Consider the following 19694-nt stretch of genomic DNA (forward strand, 5'->3'; position numbering starts at 1 on the left):
CCCCATCTCTACCAAAAATACAAAAAATTACCCGAGCGTGGTGGTGTGTGCCTGTTATCCCAGCTACTTGGGAGGCTGAGGCACAAGAATTGCTTGGACCCGGGAGGTGGAGGTTGCAGTGAGCCGAGATCCCGCCACTACACTCCAGCTCCAGCCTGGGTGACAGAGCAAGCCTCTGTCTCAAAAAAAAAAAAAAAAAAGTTCTTTACATGGATGCAAGTCCTTTGGCAGATAGATGCTTTATAAATATCTTCATTCAACCTGTGGCTTGCCCTTTCACTTCACAGGTGCAATTTACAACGTGTATCACTCTCTAGATACGCTCCACCAGGGAAGCGAGTGAGTCTGCCTTTCCCTGAAACCTGGTAAAATGCCAGGCATGTAGATGTTCAATAATATTTTGTTGAGGGAATTAAATGGCTGCAACCTGAAGTTCCTGTCTGCCAGGGGAAACCAAGCTTAAGGTTCTGAAACACGAGGCACCTAATATGGGGGGCAAAGCCGATTATGGGTATTCGGACTCGAAATAGTTTCTAATAAGGCGTTTTGGGGTGGGGGGGATGCTCTCCCCACGAGATTCCAGAATTTCAGTAGAGGGGCTTCAAGGGCTGGTTGAAAGCTGGGTCTTCACGCTGTATTTGCACAGAACTATACTAATTTTATTTAGAGTGCCTGTTTGTTAGATGTACCTTGGAGATTATAGGGTGCCACTAAAGAATCACTCCAAGTTATCCCTTTGACCCCAGTCCTGTAGCGGGAGTCTCCTTAGGCTCGGAGTCCCTGCCTGCCCTACAAAAGCCTACCGGAGGCTCCGCTGAAGGGCTGCAATCCCGACTGGAGTGAGGAAAAACATGCTCCAGGAGGGGCGGGTGGAGACGCCTCCTTTAATAGGTATTTAAGTGTCCACGGTGAAGGCTCAGGAGTTTACAAGGCTAGCAGGGTTGGAGAATCTCAACAAAGGGCGGGGCGCTGCTCAAGCTCCGTCTGTCCCTCCATCCCTCCATCCCTCCATCCATCGCGCTGCTCAAGCTTCATCCATCCATCTATCCATCCATCCATCCATCCATCCTTTACTGAGCGTAAAAAGCCTCCAACCAGACCCTGGGAGGAAGACAGGATGGTTCCCGAGAACTAGGGCTGCTCCTTGGTTTTTAGAGGTATCTACTGCTTCCAAAACCTTTTGAGACCCCATTATCCCGTTTGATGAAGAAGAAGTCTGCCACGTGGGGGTTCCAGATAAGACAGCTGAAATTCGGAAGGGCAGGCGACTCCACCAAGTCACCGAGACGCCCTTTTTGACGCTCCAGGGACCGCAGGATCTGGGAAGACTCCTGGTTACTCCGGCGACCGGTCGGCCGCCACAGGACGTGTGAGGCCGGGCAGAACGCCCAAGAAGCTTCCGTAGTCGGATGGCGGGTCACGTGTCGAGGGCTTGCCCGTGGGGACCCCTCCACCCAGGCTCCCGCGTCACATGACCGGCTTTGAGCAACATGGCGGCTGCCGTGGTGCAGCGCCGGGGCTGAGCGACAGCAAGTGCAGCGGGCTCCTGTCCCGGGTGAGGGGTGGCCTCAGCGCGGGATCGTGCCCTCTTCAGCCCGCTCCTGTCCCCAACATTACGTGTATTCCGCACGTCCCCTCCGCGCTGTGTGTCTACTGAGACGGGGAGGCGTGAAAGGGCCCGGGTCCCTTCTCAGTCGTGCTCTGTGCTTCGGGGCAAGCTCCCCGTCTCCGGGCGCACTTCCCTCGCCTGGGTTCAGTCTATCCTCCTTTCTCCAGCCTCCTCCCCTCGCAGGTGGGATCGTCGGTGGGACCGGAGCGCGGGCGGGCGCGGCCCCCCGGGACCATGGCCGGGTCCGACACCGCGCCCTTCCTCAGCCAGGCGGATGACCCGGACGACGGGCCAGTGCCTGGCAACCCGGGGTTGCCAGGGTCCATGGGGAACCCGAAGTCCGAGGAGCCCGAGGTCCCGGACCAGGAGGGGCTGCAGCGCATCACCGGCCTGTCTCCCGGCCACTCGGCTCTCATAGTGGCGGTGCTGTGCTACATCAATCTCCTGAACTACATGGACCGCTTCACCGTGGCTGGTAGGGACTCACTTCTGGGAGGAAGGTAGTCTAGGAGAGGGGAGCCAGGGTCCCGAGGGTGGCGCTGCTTTTCCGGACCATCCTGAATTTTTTCCTTCTCAGGCGTCCTTCCCGATATCGAACAGTTCTTCAACATCGGGGACAGTAGCTCTGGGCTTATCCAGACTGGTGAGTGGGGACACCTCCTGGTCACACAGCCTCTCCTCTTTCTGTTCTGTCCCAACTGGGACCACATGCTTTCCTGCCTGGGGGCTCATTAATGGAGGTTTTGTGGCCAGTGAGGGGAGGTGATGGCCCTGATGTCGCTCGGGGGTCAGCTGGGGCACTACATTTAAAGAGGGAGTCAATTTAGTATAACTAAATATAACTTCACCCAGGTGAAGACAGACCTGGGTTTAAATCTCAGCTCTTCCACTTCTTGTGTGATGGTAGGCAAGGCACTCAACCTCTCTAAGCCTCATTTTCCTTGTCTATAAGATGGAACGACTAATAACACAAATCATCTTTTAGGACTGATGTGAAGATTAACTGAAAGATTGCCTGTGAAGGGCCTAGTGCAGTGTTTGGCAGATAGTAGATACCCAGTAAATAATGGCAGGAGGGTAGGGTGCGGTGACTCACGCCTGTAGTTCCAGCACTTTGGGAGGCCAAGATGAGTGGATCACTTGAAGTTAGGAGTTCAAGACCAGCCTGGCCAACATGACGAAACCCTATCTCTACTAAAAATACAAAAATTAGCCGGGCTTGGTGGCAGGCGCCTATAATCCCAGCTACTTGGGAGGCTGAGGCATGAGAATTACTTGAACCCAGGAGGCAGAGGTTGCAGGGAGCCTAGATCGCACCACTGCACTCCAGCCTGGGTGACAGAGCGAGACTCCATCTCATAAATAAATAAATAAAGGCAGGAGAGGGTGTCTGGAATGGGGAGAGGTGCGTTTTACTTGTTCACAACTCTGGGGCCTGTGGGAGAGGCAAAGCTAGAGTCAAGCCCTCTTTTTCTTCCTTCCTTCCTTCATTTCTCAACCATTTCTGAGTACTCATTGTGTGCCAGGCCTGGAGGAAGTGATGATTACATCTGTAGGACTTTGCTAAGAACTTTTATGCTCCTTGTCTTCTAATCCTTCCATCAGCCAAAAACAGGTATTATTGTTCCTATTTTGTAGAGGAAGTAGGTAGTGATATCTACAGCTTATAAAGAAACTGAGGCTTGGAGAAGAGTTAAGACTTGCCCAGGGTCACAGCACCAGTTGGAGGTGGAACAGGAATTTGAAACCAGGTCTTGCAGTGTTCTTTTCTTTACTCCAGGCCAATGAGGAACTGGAGGTATTTGAGGCAAAATCTGGAGCAATGAGAATGGGATCATAGGGCAAGGTCTTCAAATCTCTGAAGAAGTGTTGAGTTAGAGCAGCAGCTCTTTCTAGGCAGCTGCATTTATTCACTTTTTAATTCAGCACATGCTTATTGAGCACCTATTTTGCACTAGGCTGTGTGTTAAATGAGTGAAAGAAGCACAGTCATGGCCAATACAGGCAAGGACCTTGCCTTGGGAGCTGATGGTATGCTATGCATGAGGGAGCAACAGTCAGTAAAACCCTAAACTAAAGTGGGACAGTTTTCCCATAGGGATAAGTATTATGTAACAGAAAATAGTCCAGGCACTGTGGCTCATGCCTGTAATCCCAGCACTTTGGGAGGCTGAGGCTGGCGGATCATGAGATCAGGAGATTGAGACCATCCTGACCAACATGGTAAAACATCATCTCTACTAAAAATACAAAAATTAGCTGGGCCTGGTGGCATGCCCCTGTAGTCCCAGCTGCTTGGGAGGCTGAGGCAGGAGAATCGCTTGAACCCAGGAGGCGGAGGTTGCAGTGAGCTGAGATCGCGCCACAGCACTCCAGCTTGGCAACAGAGCGAGACTTTGTCTAAAAAAAACAAGAGAAAACAGTAAATGTGAGAGTCAGGGACTGGATGTATGCTCACCTGGGCATGCTGGGCAAGTGTCTGAGCTGGAACCTGAAGGAACTATGCTCTGTGAAGTTTCAGGGGAGAGGAGAGAATGTCCTTGATAGAGGAGACAGCAGGTGCGCAAACCCCTAGTGGTATTGACCTTGACAACTGGGCCATTGGGATGCAGAGAGAGGAAGGGAAAAAGGCTGACCATGAGTTTGGAGAGGTAGGAGGGGCTAGATCAGACGGGGGCATTGTGAGCCATGGTATATATGGAGTTTGGAGCTTGTCTTGGCTAGGTGGGAGGAATTGACAAGTAGTGGGACCATCCATGTACAATGGGAAATTTGGAAAGGTGTTCAGGATGGAGCTGGCGTGTCCGCCTGGCAGGAAGCTCTGATGGGATTCAGGCTGGGATGTGGGGGTGTTGTGAATTCCGTGAGGAGAAGGTGGGCATCTCTTGTGCTTTGGTGGTTCCAGCTGGGGTGGGAGTGGGAGGTAGGGGTACCTGGACTGAGCTGTGACTCTCTCCTTCCCCCTAGTGTTCATCTCCAGTTACATGGTGTTGGCACCTGTGTTTGGCTACCTGGGTGACAGGTACAATCGGAAGTATCTCATGTGCGGGGGCATTGCCTTCTGGTCCCTGGTGACACTGGGGTCATCCTTCATCCCCGGAGAGGTGAGGCCCCGAGCTGGCTCCCGCTTCTGCCCACACCCACTCCCTGTCAGTCTCTGATGCTGCTCCTTGGAGCCATGGCAGACTGGGCCTCAGGGACTCCTGCAGTTTCCCTGGTCCATGCCATTTTATACCCTTCCTTGCCTGAGTTAACCTGCCCCACCCCATCCTCTCCCCTTTTCTTCCAGAGCGTTCTCTGTCCATCATCCCCTCTTCCCTTGACCACTGACTCCTTCTACTCCATACCTAAACACTCCAAACCCTACCTGGCCTGCCCCCTCTCCCTCCTCTCCTTCCTGATCAGACTTCCTGAAGGGCCCCAAGAGCGTGGCGCCAGTGTGGGTGAAAGAGCGGCCGGGGAGATGCCGTCACTGCCTGCACTTCCTCACGCCTGCTCACCCCTCGAGCGCTGCCGCTAACTTCTACTCCCACCACTCCATGGACCCTGCTCTTGCCAAAGTCAACAGTGGCCTCCTGGTTGCTAAACACAGCTCCAATTTCCTGGTCCTGTTCGTGCTAGGTCCCCTGGGAGTTTCTGGCGCTGTTGACCCATTCTTCCTTCCTGAAACTCTCTCCTACCTTTGCGATGTCACACTTTTCTGGTTTTCCTCCTGCCTCCCTGGCTGTTGCTTCTTTGTTCCTTTGAAGTCTCCTCTGCCTGTTCTCACTCCATCCTGGAACTCTGTCCTCAGCCCCAGGACCTACGTATTTTCCTTGGGTGACTGGACCCATCCTTAGCTTCAGGTGTCTTTGGTAGACACATAAACTCCCATCTAAGGTCATTATTCATTTAAAAAAAATTAAAAAAACTTTCCCCTACCAGGCAAGCAGGGGTTGTCTTATTTAGACCTTTTATTGTCTAGTCCTTGCAATAGCTCTGTGAAAAGTTGTTGTTATCCTCCTTTTGCAGATGAGGAAGCTGAGGCTCAGAGAGGTTAAGTTATTTTCCCCAAATCGCAGCTAGTAAGTGGTGGAGCCAGGATGCAAGCCCAGGTCTGTGTGATTCTAAAACCCAGGCGTCTCCCGCCATCCCTGCTGCCTCTTGGGAGCGGGCTGGTGAGGTAGCCCGGAGGCTGGCTGCAGGCTGGGGTGCCACCTCTCCCCGGTCTCTCTCCCCAGCATTTCTGGCTGCTCCTCCTGACCCGGGGCCTGGTGGGGGTCGGGGAGGCCAGTTATTCCACCATTGCGCCCACTCTCATTGCCGACCTCTTTGTGGCCGACCAGCGGAGCCGGATGCTCAGCATCTTCTACTTTGCCATTCCGGTGGGCAGGTGAGCAGGCCTGGGGCCTGGGGGAAGGCAGAAGGGCCTGGCGTGGGGGACTGGACTGACTGGCTGTCCCCACTTTTTCCCTTCTCTCCCTCCCATAGTGGTCTGGGCTACATTGCAGGCTCCAAAGTGAAGGATATGGCGGGGGACTGGCACTGGGCTCTGAGGGTGAGTCTGGTCTTGGCCTGGGGGTAGGTCAGTGACATTCTCACTGATCCCCGTTTCCTACCTTCGAACCCCTTCCCACTGCCCATTTTTCTTTTAAGAGACAGGGTCTTGTGTCATCCAGGCTGCAGTGCAGTGGTGCAATCATAGCTCACTGCAGCCTGGAACTCCTGACCTCAAGTGATCCTCCCACTTCAGCCTCCCAAGTAGCCGGGACTATAGGTGCCCGCCACCATGCCTGGCTAATTAAAAAAACTTTTTCTTTTTGTAGGCTGGGTGTGGTGGCTAACACCTGTATCCCAGCACTTTGGGAGGCTGAGGCAGGTGGATTACTTGAGGTCAGGAATTCAAGATCAGCCTAGCCAACACGGTGAAACCCTGTCTCTACTAAAAATCCAAAAATTAGCTGGGTGTGGTAGTGCATGCCTGTAATCCCAGCTACTCGGGGGGCTGAGGCAGGAGAATCACTTGAACCCAGGAGGCGGAGGTTGCAGCGAGCTGAGATTGCGCCACTGCACTCCAGCCTGGGCGACAGCGTGAGACTCCGTCTCAAAAAAAACAAAATTTTGCCAGGTGTGGTGGCTTGTGCCTGTAATCCCAGCACTTTGGGAGGCTGAGGTGGGTGGATCCCCTGAGGTCAGGAGTTTGAGGCCAGCTTAACCAACATGGCGAAACCCTGTCTCTACTAAAAATGCATAATTAGCTGGGCATGGTGACGCATGCCTGTAATCCCAGCTACTCGGGAGGCTGAGGCAGGAGAATCACTTGAACCCGGGAGGCAGAGGTTATAGTGAGCAGAGATCATGTCATTACACACACACACACACACACACACACACACACACATTTTTTTGTTGTTGTAGAGACGGAGTCTTTATATGTTGCCCAGTTCAAGGTTGGTCTTGAACTCCTGGCCTCAAGTAATCCTCTTGCTTCAGCCTCCTAAAGTGCTGGGCTTACGGGTGTGAGCCATGCGCCTGGCTCCAAACACCCCTTTTTTGAGGCAGCACTCATTCTGCTGAGCCTGCAGGAGGCTGGCTGCCCTTACCTGGAAGCCATGTGCTAGACAGAATTCTTGCGTGCGGGTGACAGAAGCCCATTGTAAAACTGTAAGCCCCCTAAAGGGGCTGTCTTGACTTTCTTCCTGAAAGTCCCAGGTGAGCTTCAGTCAGGTAAAGCTGGATCTAGGGCTCCTACACTGCCGTTCTCTTCTGAGCTTTACTTTCCTCTGTGTTAATATCATTCTTAAGGACGTGAGAGCTCCAGATGGTTATCTTTCCATTTAGCAACATTGGCATCTTGGACCCTGGGGCCGTGTTTCCAGGATAGTGTCTGACTAGATGAACATGTGTCACATACCTCTGCAGAATCTGTCACCGAGGCTGGGGTGGTTAACAGTCTTCTTGTTGGCCAAGCCTGGGAACCTATTTAAACCAAGTGGATTGAGAGAAGTAGGGGTACTGGTTTCCCACAAGAAAATTACCAAAAAGGAAGCAAAGCTAGGCTTGCAAAAATAGAGTGGACCCTAGTGGCAGCCCCCTTCCCCCAAATTGCAGGTTTGGCTTCTTGGAGCAGGCACTTAACTGGGTATTTTAGGTCTCAGGCTGGAGTTATTGCACCCCACACTCTCCCCCAGCCCAGGGCTTAAGTGTGTCTCTGCCTGTGCCTATCCTGAAGCCCTCTGTCTCCCAGGTGACACCGGGTCTAGGAGTGGTGGCCGTTCTGCTGCTGTTCCTGGTAGTGCGGGAGCCGCCAAGGGGAGCTGTGGAGCGCCACTCAGATTCGCCACCCTTGAACCCCACCTCGTGGTGGGCAGATCTGAGGGCTCTGGCAAGAAAGTGAGTTTATTCCCACCCTAGACCACCATCTGAGGACCCCTGGCGTCTGGTTTGAAGTTTAAATGGGGATGTTCCTGTTCCTGGCCACACCCCAAGGCCAGGAATTCGGTCGTTACTGCCCCCTTGTGGCAGCTGCTTGAATTACAGGCCCAGATCCTGGGAGCCAGAACCGCCTCTGCACATGGTGTTGTGACCTTACTAAAATAAGCCAGGAAGGGAGAAGAGAGGTCCCCTCCGCCCTGGACACCTCCATGGGGTCTTACTCTCTCCCTCCCAACTATCTGCAGTCCTAGTTTCGTCCTGTCTTCCCTGGGCTTCACTGCTGTGGCCTTTGTCACGGGCTCCCTGGCTCTGTGGGCTCCGGCATTCCTGCTGCGTTCCCGCGTGGTCCTTGGGGAGACCCCACCCTGCCTTCCCGGAGACTCCTGCTCTTCCTCTGACAGGTGCCCAGATGGGGCTATGCCGGGGGGCCTGTGGGTGGCAGGGCTGGAGTGAAGAGCATCTGTGGCTCAGACCCAGGCAGGGAGTTTGACTCCTGACTTCACAAGCTGCCTGCTCTCCTGGAATCTCCTATTTCCTGGTCTGGGAAATAAGTGATGGGATGATGTCTGCCACTTAGGGCTATGCGAACCATGTGTCTGTAGGGACCTTGGTTGTGAGGGTGACTAGGATGGACAGCGTAGGGGGCTTGGCAGGCAGAGAGACAACCCCCCACTCCCTTCCCTCACCCTCAGCCTCATCTTTGGGCTCATCACCTGCCTCACCGGAGTCCTGGGCGTGGGCCTGGGCGTGGAGATCAGCCGCCGGCTCCGCCACTCCAATCCTCGGGCTGATCCCCTGGTCTGTGCCGCTGGCCTCCTGGGCTCTGCACCCTTCCTCTTCCTGTCCCTTGCCTGCGCCCGTGGTAGCATCGTGGCCACTTATGTGAGTAGCCAGCAGGTGTCAAGGGGAATGGCGTGGGTCCAGGGTGGAGGAGCAGTCAGTGTAATGGCCACTCGAGGTGGAATGCCTGGTTTTGAATCACAGCTTTGGCGCTTCCCAGCTGTGTGACATTGGACAAGTAACTTAACCTCTCTGTGCTCAGTTTCGTCATGTGTAAAATGGGAATATCAGTAGCACCTGTCTCACTGGGGTGTTGTGAGGATTAAATTAGTTAATAGATGAGCTGGGAACATGGTCAACTTTCCATGTGTTTGCCCTTACTGCCATGAACCCCCCACCCTGTCTCCACAGATTTTCATCTTCATTGGAGAGACCCTCCTGTCCATGAACTGGGCCATCGTGGCCGACATTCTGCTGGTGAGTCGCTGGGCAGCTCCAGTGTCAGCCCAGAGGCTGATGAGAGCAGGGTTGGGGTCAGGAGTGTTGCCTTTACCCCTCAAAGCCCAGCCTCAACCTACCTTCTACAAAAAATAACATCTGTGGCAGACCCCTGGCCTGCCCTGTGACCTCAACCCCAGGCACACCTCTGACCCCGGCCTAGGCGGACCCTTGGTGGTCTCCTGTCCCCTGGAGCCCAGAGCACCCACTGAGCTCCACCAACTCCTCCATAGTATGTGGTGATCCCTACGCGACGCTCCACCGCCGAGGCCTTCCAGATCGTGCTGTCCCACCTGCTGGGTGACGCTGGGAGCCCCTACCTCATTGGCCTGGTGAGCATTGTTTCTTGGCTGGCACAGGGTAGGGGAACTTACATTTCCAGACCTGGCTGGTGGCCTGAGCCTGGACTGGATCAGACAGCCTGGCCCTAGTGAAGTGTCTGTGTCCTGTGCGCTGGGCACTTCTCACCTTCCATTGTCAACTGGAGGAGAAAGATTTTGTCTTTGAATATTTCTACCAGTAAGGCCAGGGACCTCACCCTGGTGGTCCAGACTCCCCCTTTCTTTTTTCTTTTTTTCCTGAGACAAGACCTCACTCTGTTGCCCAGGCTGCAGTGTAGTGGCACGATCACGGCTCACTGCAGCCTTGACCTCCTGGGCTCAAGCGATCCTCCTACCTCAGCCTCCCGAGTAGCTGGGATGATAGGCATGAGCCACTGCGTCTGGCTCAAACCTCCTTCCCTTTCCTGGGCTCCACTTGTCTTTCTCCCTGCAGCTCAGGGGCGTGCCCTCCCTGGCTCATCTGTGAGGCTGACTTCCCAGGCTTTCCTGTCTCCTCTCCCTGCAGATCTCTGACCGCCTGCGCCGGAACTGGCCACCCTCCTTCTTGTCCGAGTTCCGGGCTCTGCAGTTCTCGCTCATGCTCTGCGCGTTTGTCGGGGCACTGGGTGGCGCAGCCTTCCTGGGCACCGCCATCTTCATTGAGGGCGACCGCCGGCGGGCGCAGCTGCACGTGCAGGGTCAGTTAGGAGCTGTGCCCGGGCCAGCTTCTTGATCTGCCTGTCTGTCCGTCCATCTGTCTGCCCACTCCTGTGCACCCGGCAGCTAAGTCCACAGCTCTTGCCTTGTTTGGCCTCCAGTCTGCATCCACCCCTCGGGTGGCTCTGTGACTGCCCCATCCATTTCCCACTGCCTGTTTGCCCTTCTCTGGCTTTGTCTGTCTGTCCGTCCAGCTCACCCTGGCTCTGACCCTCCCCCTGCAGGCCTGCTGCATGAAGCAGGGCCCACAGACGACCAGATTGTGGTGCCCCAGCGGGGCCGCTCCACCCGCGTGCCCGTGGCCAGCGTGCTCATCTGAGAGGCCGCCGCTCACCTGCCTGCACATCTGCCACAGCTGGCCCTGGGCCCACCCCACGAAGGGCCTGGGCCTAACCTCTTGGCCTGGCCCAGCTTCCAGAGGGACCCTGGGCCATGTCCCAGCTCCCAGACACTACATGGGCAGCTCAGGGGAGAAGGTGGGGGTCCAGGAGGGGGATCCCCCTCCACAGGGGCAGCCCCAGGGGCTCGGTGCTATTTGTAACGGAATAAAATTTGTAGCCAGACCCCAGGTGCCTGCTCTCGTCTTTCTCTGGGTGGCCTCTGATCTTGTACCCCGTCTTCACCCCAGGGCTCCCGAAGATTGTGGGTCATTCCTTGGGGCTCTGGGTGAGTCTCTGCCATTCTAGGCTGAGTGACTGAGATGGGGGACTGCTCTCCTCCCAGTGAGCTGGCTCAGTGTGACTGTGAGTCACGCCCCTGCTTCTCTGGAGCCTGTCCCTTGCCCCACAGGCCTGGCTGAGGTGGGGGTGGGCACTGCCCTTTGTACCCCAGAATTCCCGCTGTCAGGGCCTCCCTGCTTGCTGCCTCCCCGGGTCCTGGATGTGAAGGCCATGACTGCCAGCTGGCAGGTGGCTGTCCCCATCCGGGGGGGCCGGCAGACCCTTGGTGAGTGCCTGGGGTGGCTCCCAGGCCTCCTCCTGCCCCCTCCCCACTGGTGGGGTGGGGTGGGAAGGGGGCGGGTGCAGCCGGCTGAGAGCTTGATGATTTCCTGCCCTCGCCCGGCGCTCACCACAGCTTCCTGCCGCAGGCGGGTGGGAGGGCGGGCACAGGGAGAGGCGGGCGCCGAGGAGGGGCAGGTAGGGCTGGGACGCAGGGGTGGCTGGATCCCCCGACTTCAGCGCAGGCCCTGGTCTGACCACCCTGGGAGCAGGGACTTTCCACAGCCAGCTGGACGCCCACTCAACCCAGTAAAAGAGGGGACCCATCCTGGGAGCCCCGGGGAGGGCACAGCCGCCTCCTCCTGGGCTCCCCCATCACCTGGTGCCTACCTTCCCCCTGCCCCCTGCTGGGCCTGGTCCTCACCCGGTCCTCACCCCATCTTTGTCTGGCCTTGGCTTTGCCCTTGAGGGGCCTTGGGGTGCAGCCGGCCTGCTCCAAGCTCCCCTGCAGATGGAGGAGGCCATCCTTGTCCCCTGCGTGCTGGGGCTCCTGCTGCTGCCCATCCTGGCCGTGTTGATGGCACTGTGTGTGCACTGCCACAGATTGCCAGGTGAGTGGGAAACTGGTGGGGGTACCTGCGGCCCAGGCACACCGACGGGATCCTCATTCCACTCCCAGCCCCTGTGTCTGTCCTGGCTCTGTCCCTGCCTCCGTCCTGATCCCAGCACGTCTGAGAGTCCCTGGACCCCAGCACCTTCTGCCCTAAGCACCCCCTGTTCCTGCCTCACCAGCCTTGTCTTTCCCAGGCTCCTATGACAGCGCATCCTCAGATAGGTGAGTCCGCCCTGGCCGCCCTGGGTCTCCCTCCACACCCCATGGCGGGGCAGGGCTGGGGCTTCTCCCAGCCCCATCCCCAAGCTGTGTCTCCTTTACCAGTTTGTATCCAAGGGGCATCCAGATCAAACGGCCTCGTGAGTACAAGGAGGATCCCCTGCCTCAGGTTCCAGGGAGAGGGTTCCCTGATGTGGGAGTGAGCGTGAACCTTCACCTTCCCCCACCACCCTGGGGCTGCCCACATGGCCTTGACCTGAGCTGGGAGGAGGGGAGACGGCTCCCCCAGGCCTGTCCAGGGTGCGGGGGTTTCAGGGGCTTAGTCTGTTCTTTGAGGCCTTGACGATGTCTGGAGTCCTTCTTTCAACTTGGTTCTGTGTCCTCAGACACAGTCGCCCCCTGGCCACCTGCCTACCCGCCTGTCACCTCCTACCCACCCTTGAACCAGCCAGACCTGCTCCCCATCCCGTGAGTAGCTGCTCAGCCCTTATCCCTCCAAACTCTACTCTCCACCCCCTCACTTTTTTGGATTGGGGGCCCCTTTCCCTTTTGCAACTGCTGTTGCCCCTGAGTCCCACCTCAGGCATGACCCCTCACCTTTGATTCCCAGAAGATCCCCACAGCCCCTTGGGGGCTCCCACCGGACGCCATCTTCCAGGCGGGATTCCGATGGTGGTAAGTGTGGGGAGGCACTCAGGAGGCCGGGGCTGGGCAGAAGATAGGCCTGGCCTAAGCTGACTCAGTCTCCCTCTCGCCCTCTTTTTGAAGCCAACAGTGTGGCGAGCTACGAGAACGAGGGTGCGTCTGGGATCCGAGGTGCCTGGGTTGGGTAGGGAGGCTGGGGCCCATCCTGGGCTAGGCTGACCCCTGTGTCGTTACCCCCAGAACCAGCCTGTGAGGATGCGGATGAGGATGAGGATGAGGATGACTATCACAATCCGGGCTACCTGTGAGTGGCCAGGTGGGAGGTGGGAGGTTAGGGCTAGTGGCCTCGCTTACCGGCCCTTTTCACTTCTTTTCAGGGTGGTGCTTCCCGACAGCACTCCGGCCGCTAGCACTGCCGCCCCATCAGCTCCTGCACTCAGCACCCCTGGCCTCCGAGACAGTGCCTTCTCCAGTGAGTCAGGCATTTGTTTTTATTATTTAATTTTTTTAGGGATAGGCTGGAGTGCAGCGGTGCCATCGTAGCTCGCTGCAGCCTTGAACTCCTAGGCTCCAGTGATCCTCCCAAGTCAGCTACTCAGCCTCAGCCTCCCAAGTAGCTGAGATTACAGGCGCCTGCCACCACATCTAGCTTATTTAAAACATTTTTTTGTAGAGACAGGGTCTTGCTATGTTGCCCAGGCTGGCCTTAAACTCCTGGGCTCAAGTGATCCTCCCACCTTGGCCTCCCAAAGTGCTGGGATTACAGGTGTGAGCCACCATGCCCGGCCCTGTTCTGATTTTCTTAACTTTCTCTCCTTTCCTATCTCTGTATCCTTTCCTTTTATCATCTGGGAAATTTCCTTGACTTTATTCTTCAACCCTTCCACTGCAATTTTATTTCTGCTATCCAGAAGCTCTTTCTTGTTCTCTGACTGTTCTTTTTTTATAGCCTCTGTTCTTGTTTCACGGAGGCAATACCATTTTGTACATCTCTAAGGATATTAATTAGAGGCTGTCTTATGTGTCTGTGTGTGTTTGTCAGTTTTTTTCTGCTTCCTGCACTGCCCTGTTTCCTTTGAGCTGCTTTTCACCCTTCCTTATGGTCTCATCCTGCCTGGTCACATCCTCTGGGCTTTCCCCAATATCTGACATTCTTTAGATTTCTGTTGCTTTGTTCTCTCTGTGTATACTTGTACCTGGGCTATCACTTCTACACCCTGGCTTTGTTTGCCATCCAAATTCCCAGTTTGCTCTCTCCTGAGCTCCCGACTGTCTATCCAAGTACTTCTTTTCATTCATTCATTCATTCATTCATTCATTCATTCATTCATTCATTCAGCGTTTACTGCGTGCCTTTGCTGGGCTAATGCTATGGATATAACAGTTAAGGAGACAGACTGTCCTGATAAAATAGCTGGCTGGGCATGGTGGCTCACTCCTGTAATCCCAGCACTTTGGGAGGCCGAGGCGGGAGGACTGCTTGAGTCCAGGAGTTCAAGACCAGCCTGAGCAACATGGTTAAACCTCATCTTTACAAAACATAAAAAAAAAATTAACCAAGCGTGGTGGCACATGCCTGTAGTCCCAGCTGCTCAGGAGACTGAGATGGGCAGATCACCTGAGCCCGGGAAGCGGAAGTTGCAGTGAGCCGAGATCATGCCACTGTGCTCCAGCCTGGGTAACAGAGTGAGACCTTGTGTTTTTTTTTTTTAAAAAAAGATAAAATAGCTAAGATTCACCGAGGGCCTCCTGCATGCCTTGCTGAGTCTGACATATGTTCACTCACTAACCTCACCGCCCTGGAGCTCCCGGGCCTGCCGTCGCTCTCCTGTGCTCCAATTGTCCCCCTTTGTGTGATGCAGGGTTTATCTGTTTAACAGCACTGTTGTGTCACAGGTCCTATTTTACATAGGAGAAAACTAGGGCACAGAGAGGTAAGGTCCCTTGGCTGAGGTTATGTGGTTGGTTAGTACTGGAGCTGGGATTGAACCGGGGCGGTCTTCAAAAACAAACATGAAACACATAAGAGAACCAAATAGGCTGGGCATGGTGGCTCACGCCTGTAATCCCAGCACTTTGGGAGGTGGGTGGATCACCTGAGGTCAGGAGTTCAAGACCGACCTGGCCAACATGGTGAAACCCCGTCTCTACTAAAAATACCAAAATTAGCAGGGCGTGGTGGCGGGCGCCTGTAATCCCAGCTACTCAGGAGGCTGAGGCAGGAGAATTGCTTGAACCCGGAGGCAGAGGTTGCAGTGAGCCAAGATCACACCACTGCCCTCCAGCCCTCTGGGCAACAGAGGGAGACTCCATCTCAAAAACAAATAAATAAATAAAATAAAAGAACCAAATAACCAGGCATGGTAGCTGATACCTGTGATCCCAGGACTTTGGGAAGCTGAGGCGGGTGGGTCACTTGAACCCAGGAGTTCAAGACCAGCCTGGGCAGCATAAGGAGACCCTGTCTCTACAAAAAATCCAAAATTTAGCCTGGTCTGGTAGGAGCTGAGGTGGGAAGATCATCTGAGTCCAGGAGGTCAAGGCTGCGGTGAGCCGAGATTGCGCCACTGCATTCCAGCCTGGGCAACAGAGCGAGACCGTGTCTCCAGAAAAACAAAAACAAACAAAAAACCCCCAAATAACATGGATGGTGACAGGCGCCATGAGGGGCTGACATGGGAGTGGGACACAGGCAGTGGCTGGCAGGGGGCGGGCGGGGATGGGGGTCAGGGAAGAAAAGGTTCCTGCTGGGCCAAGTGTGTCATGTCCCCTCCACACACGCCACCAAACTCCTACTGCTCCGAGCCATACTCCGTCCCTGTTCCCCAGCCTAGGGGCTGTGCTGGGGCCTGACCCTTCGTGAACCCTCCTCAGTCCCGGTCAAGTGGACCTCCTCCCCTGCTCTCCACAGCCCTCGCCCTTGTCTAGGCCACCATCACCATCACCAACACCATCCTTGCCAGCCTGGAGTGCCCTCTCTCCATTCTGTGGGGCTAACGGGGGTGGCTGTGTGGGGAGCCTCTGGGGTCTACTGTTGGGGAGCTCTGCATGACTGAGGTTGGGGGTTCTCTGGGAACCTGTGGCCAAGGGTCTCTGGTCACAGTGCTGAGGTGGGGCTGGCTTTCCCACAGTGGAGTCCATTGATGATTACGTGAACGTTCCGGAGAGCGGGGAGAGTGCAGAAGCGTCTCTAGGTGAGTGACCGGTGCTCCTCGGTGCCTGCCCCTGCACCCCGCCGCCCCACCATGCTCTCAATGTGACCAGACCCCACCCTGGGACTTGCCCACACCCTCTGCCCCCTCTGTCTGGGCCTCCCCCTGCTCTCTTGCCCTCCTGACCCCTTTGCATGGCTGCCCCTCCTTCTGATCTGTCTCCACAGATGGCAGCCGGGAGTATGTGAATGTGTCCCAGGAGCTGCATCCCGGAGCGGCTAAGACTGAGCCTGGTGTGTGCTGCGGGAGGCGCAGGAGCTGGGGTAGCTGCCTTGGGCTTGGGGGGATAGCTTGCAAGCTGGAGACCAACCTCCCCTCCCCTACAGCCGCCCTGAGTTCCCAGAAGGCGGAGGAAGTGGAGGAAGAGGGGGCTCCAGATTACGAGAATCTGCAGGAGCTGAACTGAGGGCCTGGGTGAGAGGCCTGCCCTGTCCCCACCCTGTCCTGGGCCCGCAGCCTCTATTCCCTCCCTCCAGGACCCCTGCCCAACCCTACCTCCGGCTTGTCCCTCTGTCTCTGGGTACCTGCAGATCCCCATCAGCCTCCTGATCCATATCCCTCCCTGCCCTGGTGTGTTTCAGTGGAGGCCGAGTCTGTCCTGGAACCAAGCTTGTCTGGGACGGCTGGAGCTGGACAGCTGGAAGTGGCTCTGGGGTCCTCACATGGCGTCCTGCCCTTGCTCCAGCCTGACAACAGCCTGAGAAATCCCCCCGTAACTTATTACCACTTTGCGGTTCGGCCTGTGTCCCCCGAACACTCTGCACCTTCTGACGCAGCCTGACAACAATGACCTGCCCTGGCCCCAGCCCTGCTCTGTGTAATAGAATAAAGGCCTGCGTGTGTCTGTGTTGAGCGTGCATCTGTGTGTGCCCGTGTGTGAGTCTGAATCAGAGATTTGGAGATGTCTGTGTGTGTATCTGTGTCTGTGTGTGTGTGTCTGTGGGTCTCCATCCTTCATGGGGGCTCAGCCAGGTGCTGTGAGTGACAGCAGACAGTGGCTGGGACACCCCCCTTCTGAATGAGGCCTTCTGACTTGGGCTGGCACTGCTGAGGCTCAGGACACATCGCCCCATGAGACAGTCCCAGGACGCAGCAGCTGCTGGCTGTGACAATGGTTTCGCCATCCGTAGGCCAAGGGATGGGACCTGATGACCTGGGAGGACTCTCTTAGTTCTTATCTTTTGTGGTTCTCAATAAAACAGAACTTAAAAAATCGTCTAAGCAACTGAAAAAGTTAATATGCAGCACAGCACTTTTGAGACTTTGATGGGTAGGTGACTCACCAGCAGACTTTACTGTGGGGTGGGTTCTGACTCAGTTCGCCTAGGACGTGGCCTGCGACTTTGCATTTCTGAGCCGCTCCTGTGTGATTCTGATGCTGCTGGTCTATGAACCTCATCTTGTGGAGCAAGGGCATGGTGAGCATCTATTGCTTTTACTTGACCGGGATCCATTTCCCTATTTTGGGAATTTCACCCTGGCTTTCCTCCGCGATTCACTCCTTTCCCAGTCTCTTTTCATGTAGTTTTAGAGATTGTGTGTGTGTGTTTTTTTTTTTTTTGAAATGGGGTCTCCCTCTGTCACCCAGGCTGGAGTGCAGTGGCACGATCTTGGCTCACTGCAACCTCTACCTCCTGGGTTCAAGCAATTCTGTCGCCTCAGCCTCCTGAGTAGCTGGGATTACAGACCCCCACTACCATACCCGGCTAATTTTTGTATTTTTAGTAGAGATGGGTTTCAGCATGTTGGCTGGGCTGGTCTCAAACTCCTGACCTCAGGTGATCCCACCCGTCTCGGCCTCCCAAAGTGCTGGGATTACAGGGGTGAGCCACCGCACCTGGCCTGTTTTTTCTTTTTTGGAAATGCGGTCTCACTCTGTCGCCCAGGCTGGAATGCGGTAATGCAATCATGCCTCAGTGCAGCCTTGAACTCCTGGACTCAAGTGACCCTCCCAGCTCAGCTTCCTGAGTAGCTGAGACTACAGACGCATACCCCCATGTCCGGCTAATGTTTTATTTTTTGTAGAGATGGGGGTCTCACTGTGTTGCCCAGGCTGGTCTTGAACTCCTGAGCTCAAGTGATCCTCCTGCCTTGGCCTCCCAAAGTGCTGGGATCATAGGCATGAGCCACTGTGCTCAGTGTCTCCCTGGGATTTAAGGTGAATGATCGCATCTGGCCTGGAGATTGTTGAACACATGACCTAGACCTGGGCCTAGGTCACCATCCTTTCCCTGACCATTGTGATTGGCTCAGGTATGGGCATGTGACCCGGCCTGGGCCAATGAGGAGCAGCCCTGGGATCCAGGCGGGAAGTGCTGGGCAGGAAAAGCTCCATCTCTTCCAGGCAGTGATTAAGCTGGATGGATACAGGCCTGGAGCCACCACTTGGAGAGCCTACCTAGGAATGAAGCCAACGTGGAGGCGAGAGTGGCCCGGAGAGGGACAGAGCCAGCTTCCTAACGGTGTCATTAGAATTCCCGGAACTGGGCCCGGTGTGGTGGCTCCCGCCTGTAATCCCAGCATTTTGGGAGGCCGAGGTGGGTGGATTGCCTGAGGTCAGGAGCTCAAGACCAGCCTGGCCAACATGACGAAACCTCATCTCTACTAAAAATACAAAAATTAGCCAGGTGTGGTGGCATGTGCCTGTAATCCCAGCTACTCAGGAGGCTGAGGAAGGAGAACCGCTTGAACCTGGGAGGTGGAGGTTGCAGTGAGCCGAGATCGTGCCACTGCTCTCCAGCCTGAATGACAGAGCAAGACCGTCTCAAAAAAAAAAAAAAGACTCCTGAATCTGGACATACCTGAAGCACTGCGTGGGCCTATAATGGCAGTTTTTCTTCAACCAGCTTTACTTGGGGTATCTGTCACTACAGCCAAAGTTGTTCTATGATGAAAAGTTGTTGGTGGTTCTCTATGGATTCCAAAGGTAATAACGGCGGCTCCATTCAAGGCCAGCCAGGTGCAGTGGCGCATGCCTGTGACGGTGACTCCTCAGGGAGCGCCCATTGCATTGCCATGCTCATTACATGCAGTCGTCATAACCCCTCTATTGTCAGTTACAGTTTAGTGTCCCCATTATGCAGGAGAGGAAACACAGGCTCAGAGAGGTGAAGTGACTTGCCCAAGGGCACACAGCTGAAGAGGTACACCTGGGATTAGATCTGTGGCTGTGGGTCCCGTCGGGTCACTGCTGCTCTGACTGGCAGCCTCCTCGTTCTGATGATGATGATGATGATTTTCTTGAGACGGAGTTTTGCTCTTGTCGCCCAGGCTGGAGTGCAGTGGCGCAATCTCGGCTCACTGCAACCTCCGTCTCCTGGGTTGACGCGATTCTCCTGCCTCAGCCTCCCAAGTAGCTGGGATTATTATTATCATTATTATTGTTTTGAGACAGAGTCTCATTCTGTGGCCCAGGCTGGAGTGCAGTGGCACAATCTCGGCTCACAGCAACCTCCGCCTCTCAGGCTCAAGCGATCCTTCCACCTAAGCCCAAGCAGTGGGGACTACAGGCATGCACCACCATGCCCACCTAATTGTATTTTCTGTAGAGGCGGAGTCTCACCGTGTTGCCCAGGCTGGTCTCGAACTCCTGAGCTCAAGCAATCTGCTTGCCTTGGCCTCCAAAACTACCGGCATTCCAGGCGTGGGCCGCTGTGCCTGACCAGAAACAATCTTCTTTTTTTTTTGAGATGGAGTCTCGCTTTGTCGCCCAGGCTGGAGTGCAGTGGC

The 19694-nt window shown here is 55.4% G+C and overlaps 2 protein-coding genes across 5 annotated transcripts; both read left to right on the forward strand.

Annotated features, from left to right (window-relative positions):
* Positions 1–736: 736 nt before the first annotated feature.
* SPNS1 (sphingolipid transporter 1 (putative)) lies at positions 737–11161 on the forward strand. Of its 4 annotated transcripts, none has more exons than XM_025370565.1 (13): positions 737–1792; positions 1880–2084; positions 2187–2252; positions 4577–4713; positions 5830–5981; positions 6080–6146; positions 7836–7981; positions 8269–8424; positions 8716–8905; positions 9215–9280; positions 9535–9633; positions 10148–10319; positions 10563–10906. In XM_025370565.1, the coding sequence occupies exons 2-13, from the start codon at positions 1934–1936 to the stop codon at positions 10655–10657; spliced, it is 1497 nt and encodes a 498-aa protein (XP_025226350.1). In that variant the 5' UTR covers positions 737–1792; positions 1880–1933; the 3' UTR covers positions 10658–10906. The 4 variants fall into 4 exon arrangements, with proteins under 4 accessions (XP_025226350.1, XP_025226349.1, XP_025226347.1 ...); XM_025370564.1 differs by having other exon boundaries at positions 1461–1555; positions 1793–2084; XM_025370562.1 differs by lacking the exon at positions 10148–10319 and having other exon boundaries at positions 1469–1555; positions 1793–2084; positions 10563–11161.
* A 224-nt stretch (positions 11162–11385) lies between these two features.
* LAT (linker for activation of T cells) lies at positions 11386–17178 on the forward strand. The gene is made up of 12 exons (XM_025370566.1): positions 11386–11887; positions 12084–12111; positions 12214–12248; positions 12495–12576; positions 12719–12783; positions 12877–12906; positions 12994–13057; positions 13131–13225; positions 15885–15947; positions 16133–16198; positions 16292–16379; positions 16547–17178. Exons 1-11 carry the CDS (start codon positions 11788–11790, stop codon positions 16369–16371), a joined length of 708 nt encoding a protein of 235 aa, XP_025226351.1. The 5' UTR covers positions 11386–11787; the 3' UTR covers positions 16372–16379; positions 16547–17178.
* The last annotated feature ends 2516 nt before the right edge of the window (positions 17179–19694 follow it).

Source organism: Theropithecus gelada, chromosome 20 (genome assembly GCF_003255815.1).
Source record: "Theropithecus gelada isolate Dixy chromosome 20, Tgel_1.0, whole genome shotgun sequence".
Taxonomy (NCBI): domain Eukaryota; kingdom Metazoa; phylum Chordata; class Mammalia; order Primates; family Cercopithecidae; genus Theropithecus; species Theropithecus gelada.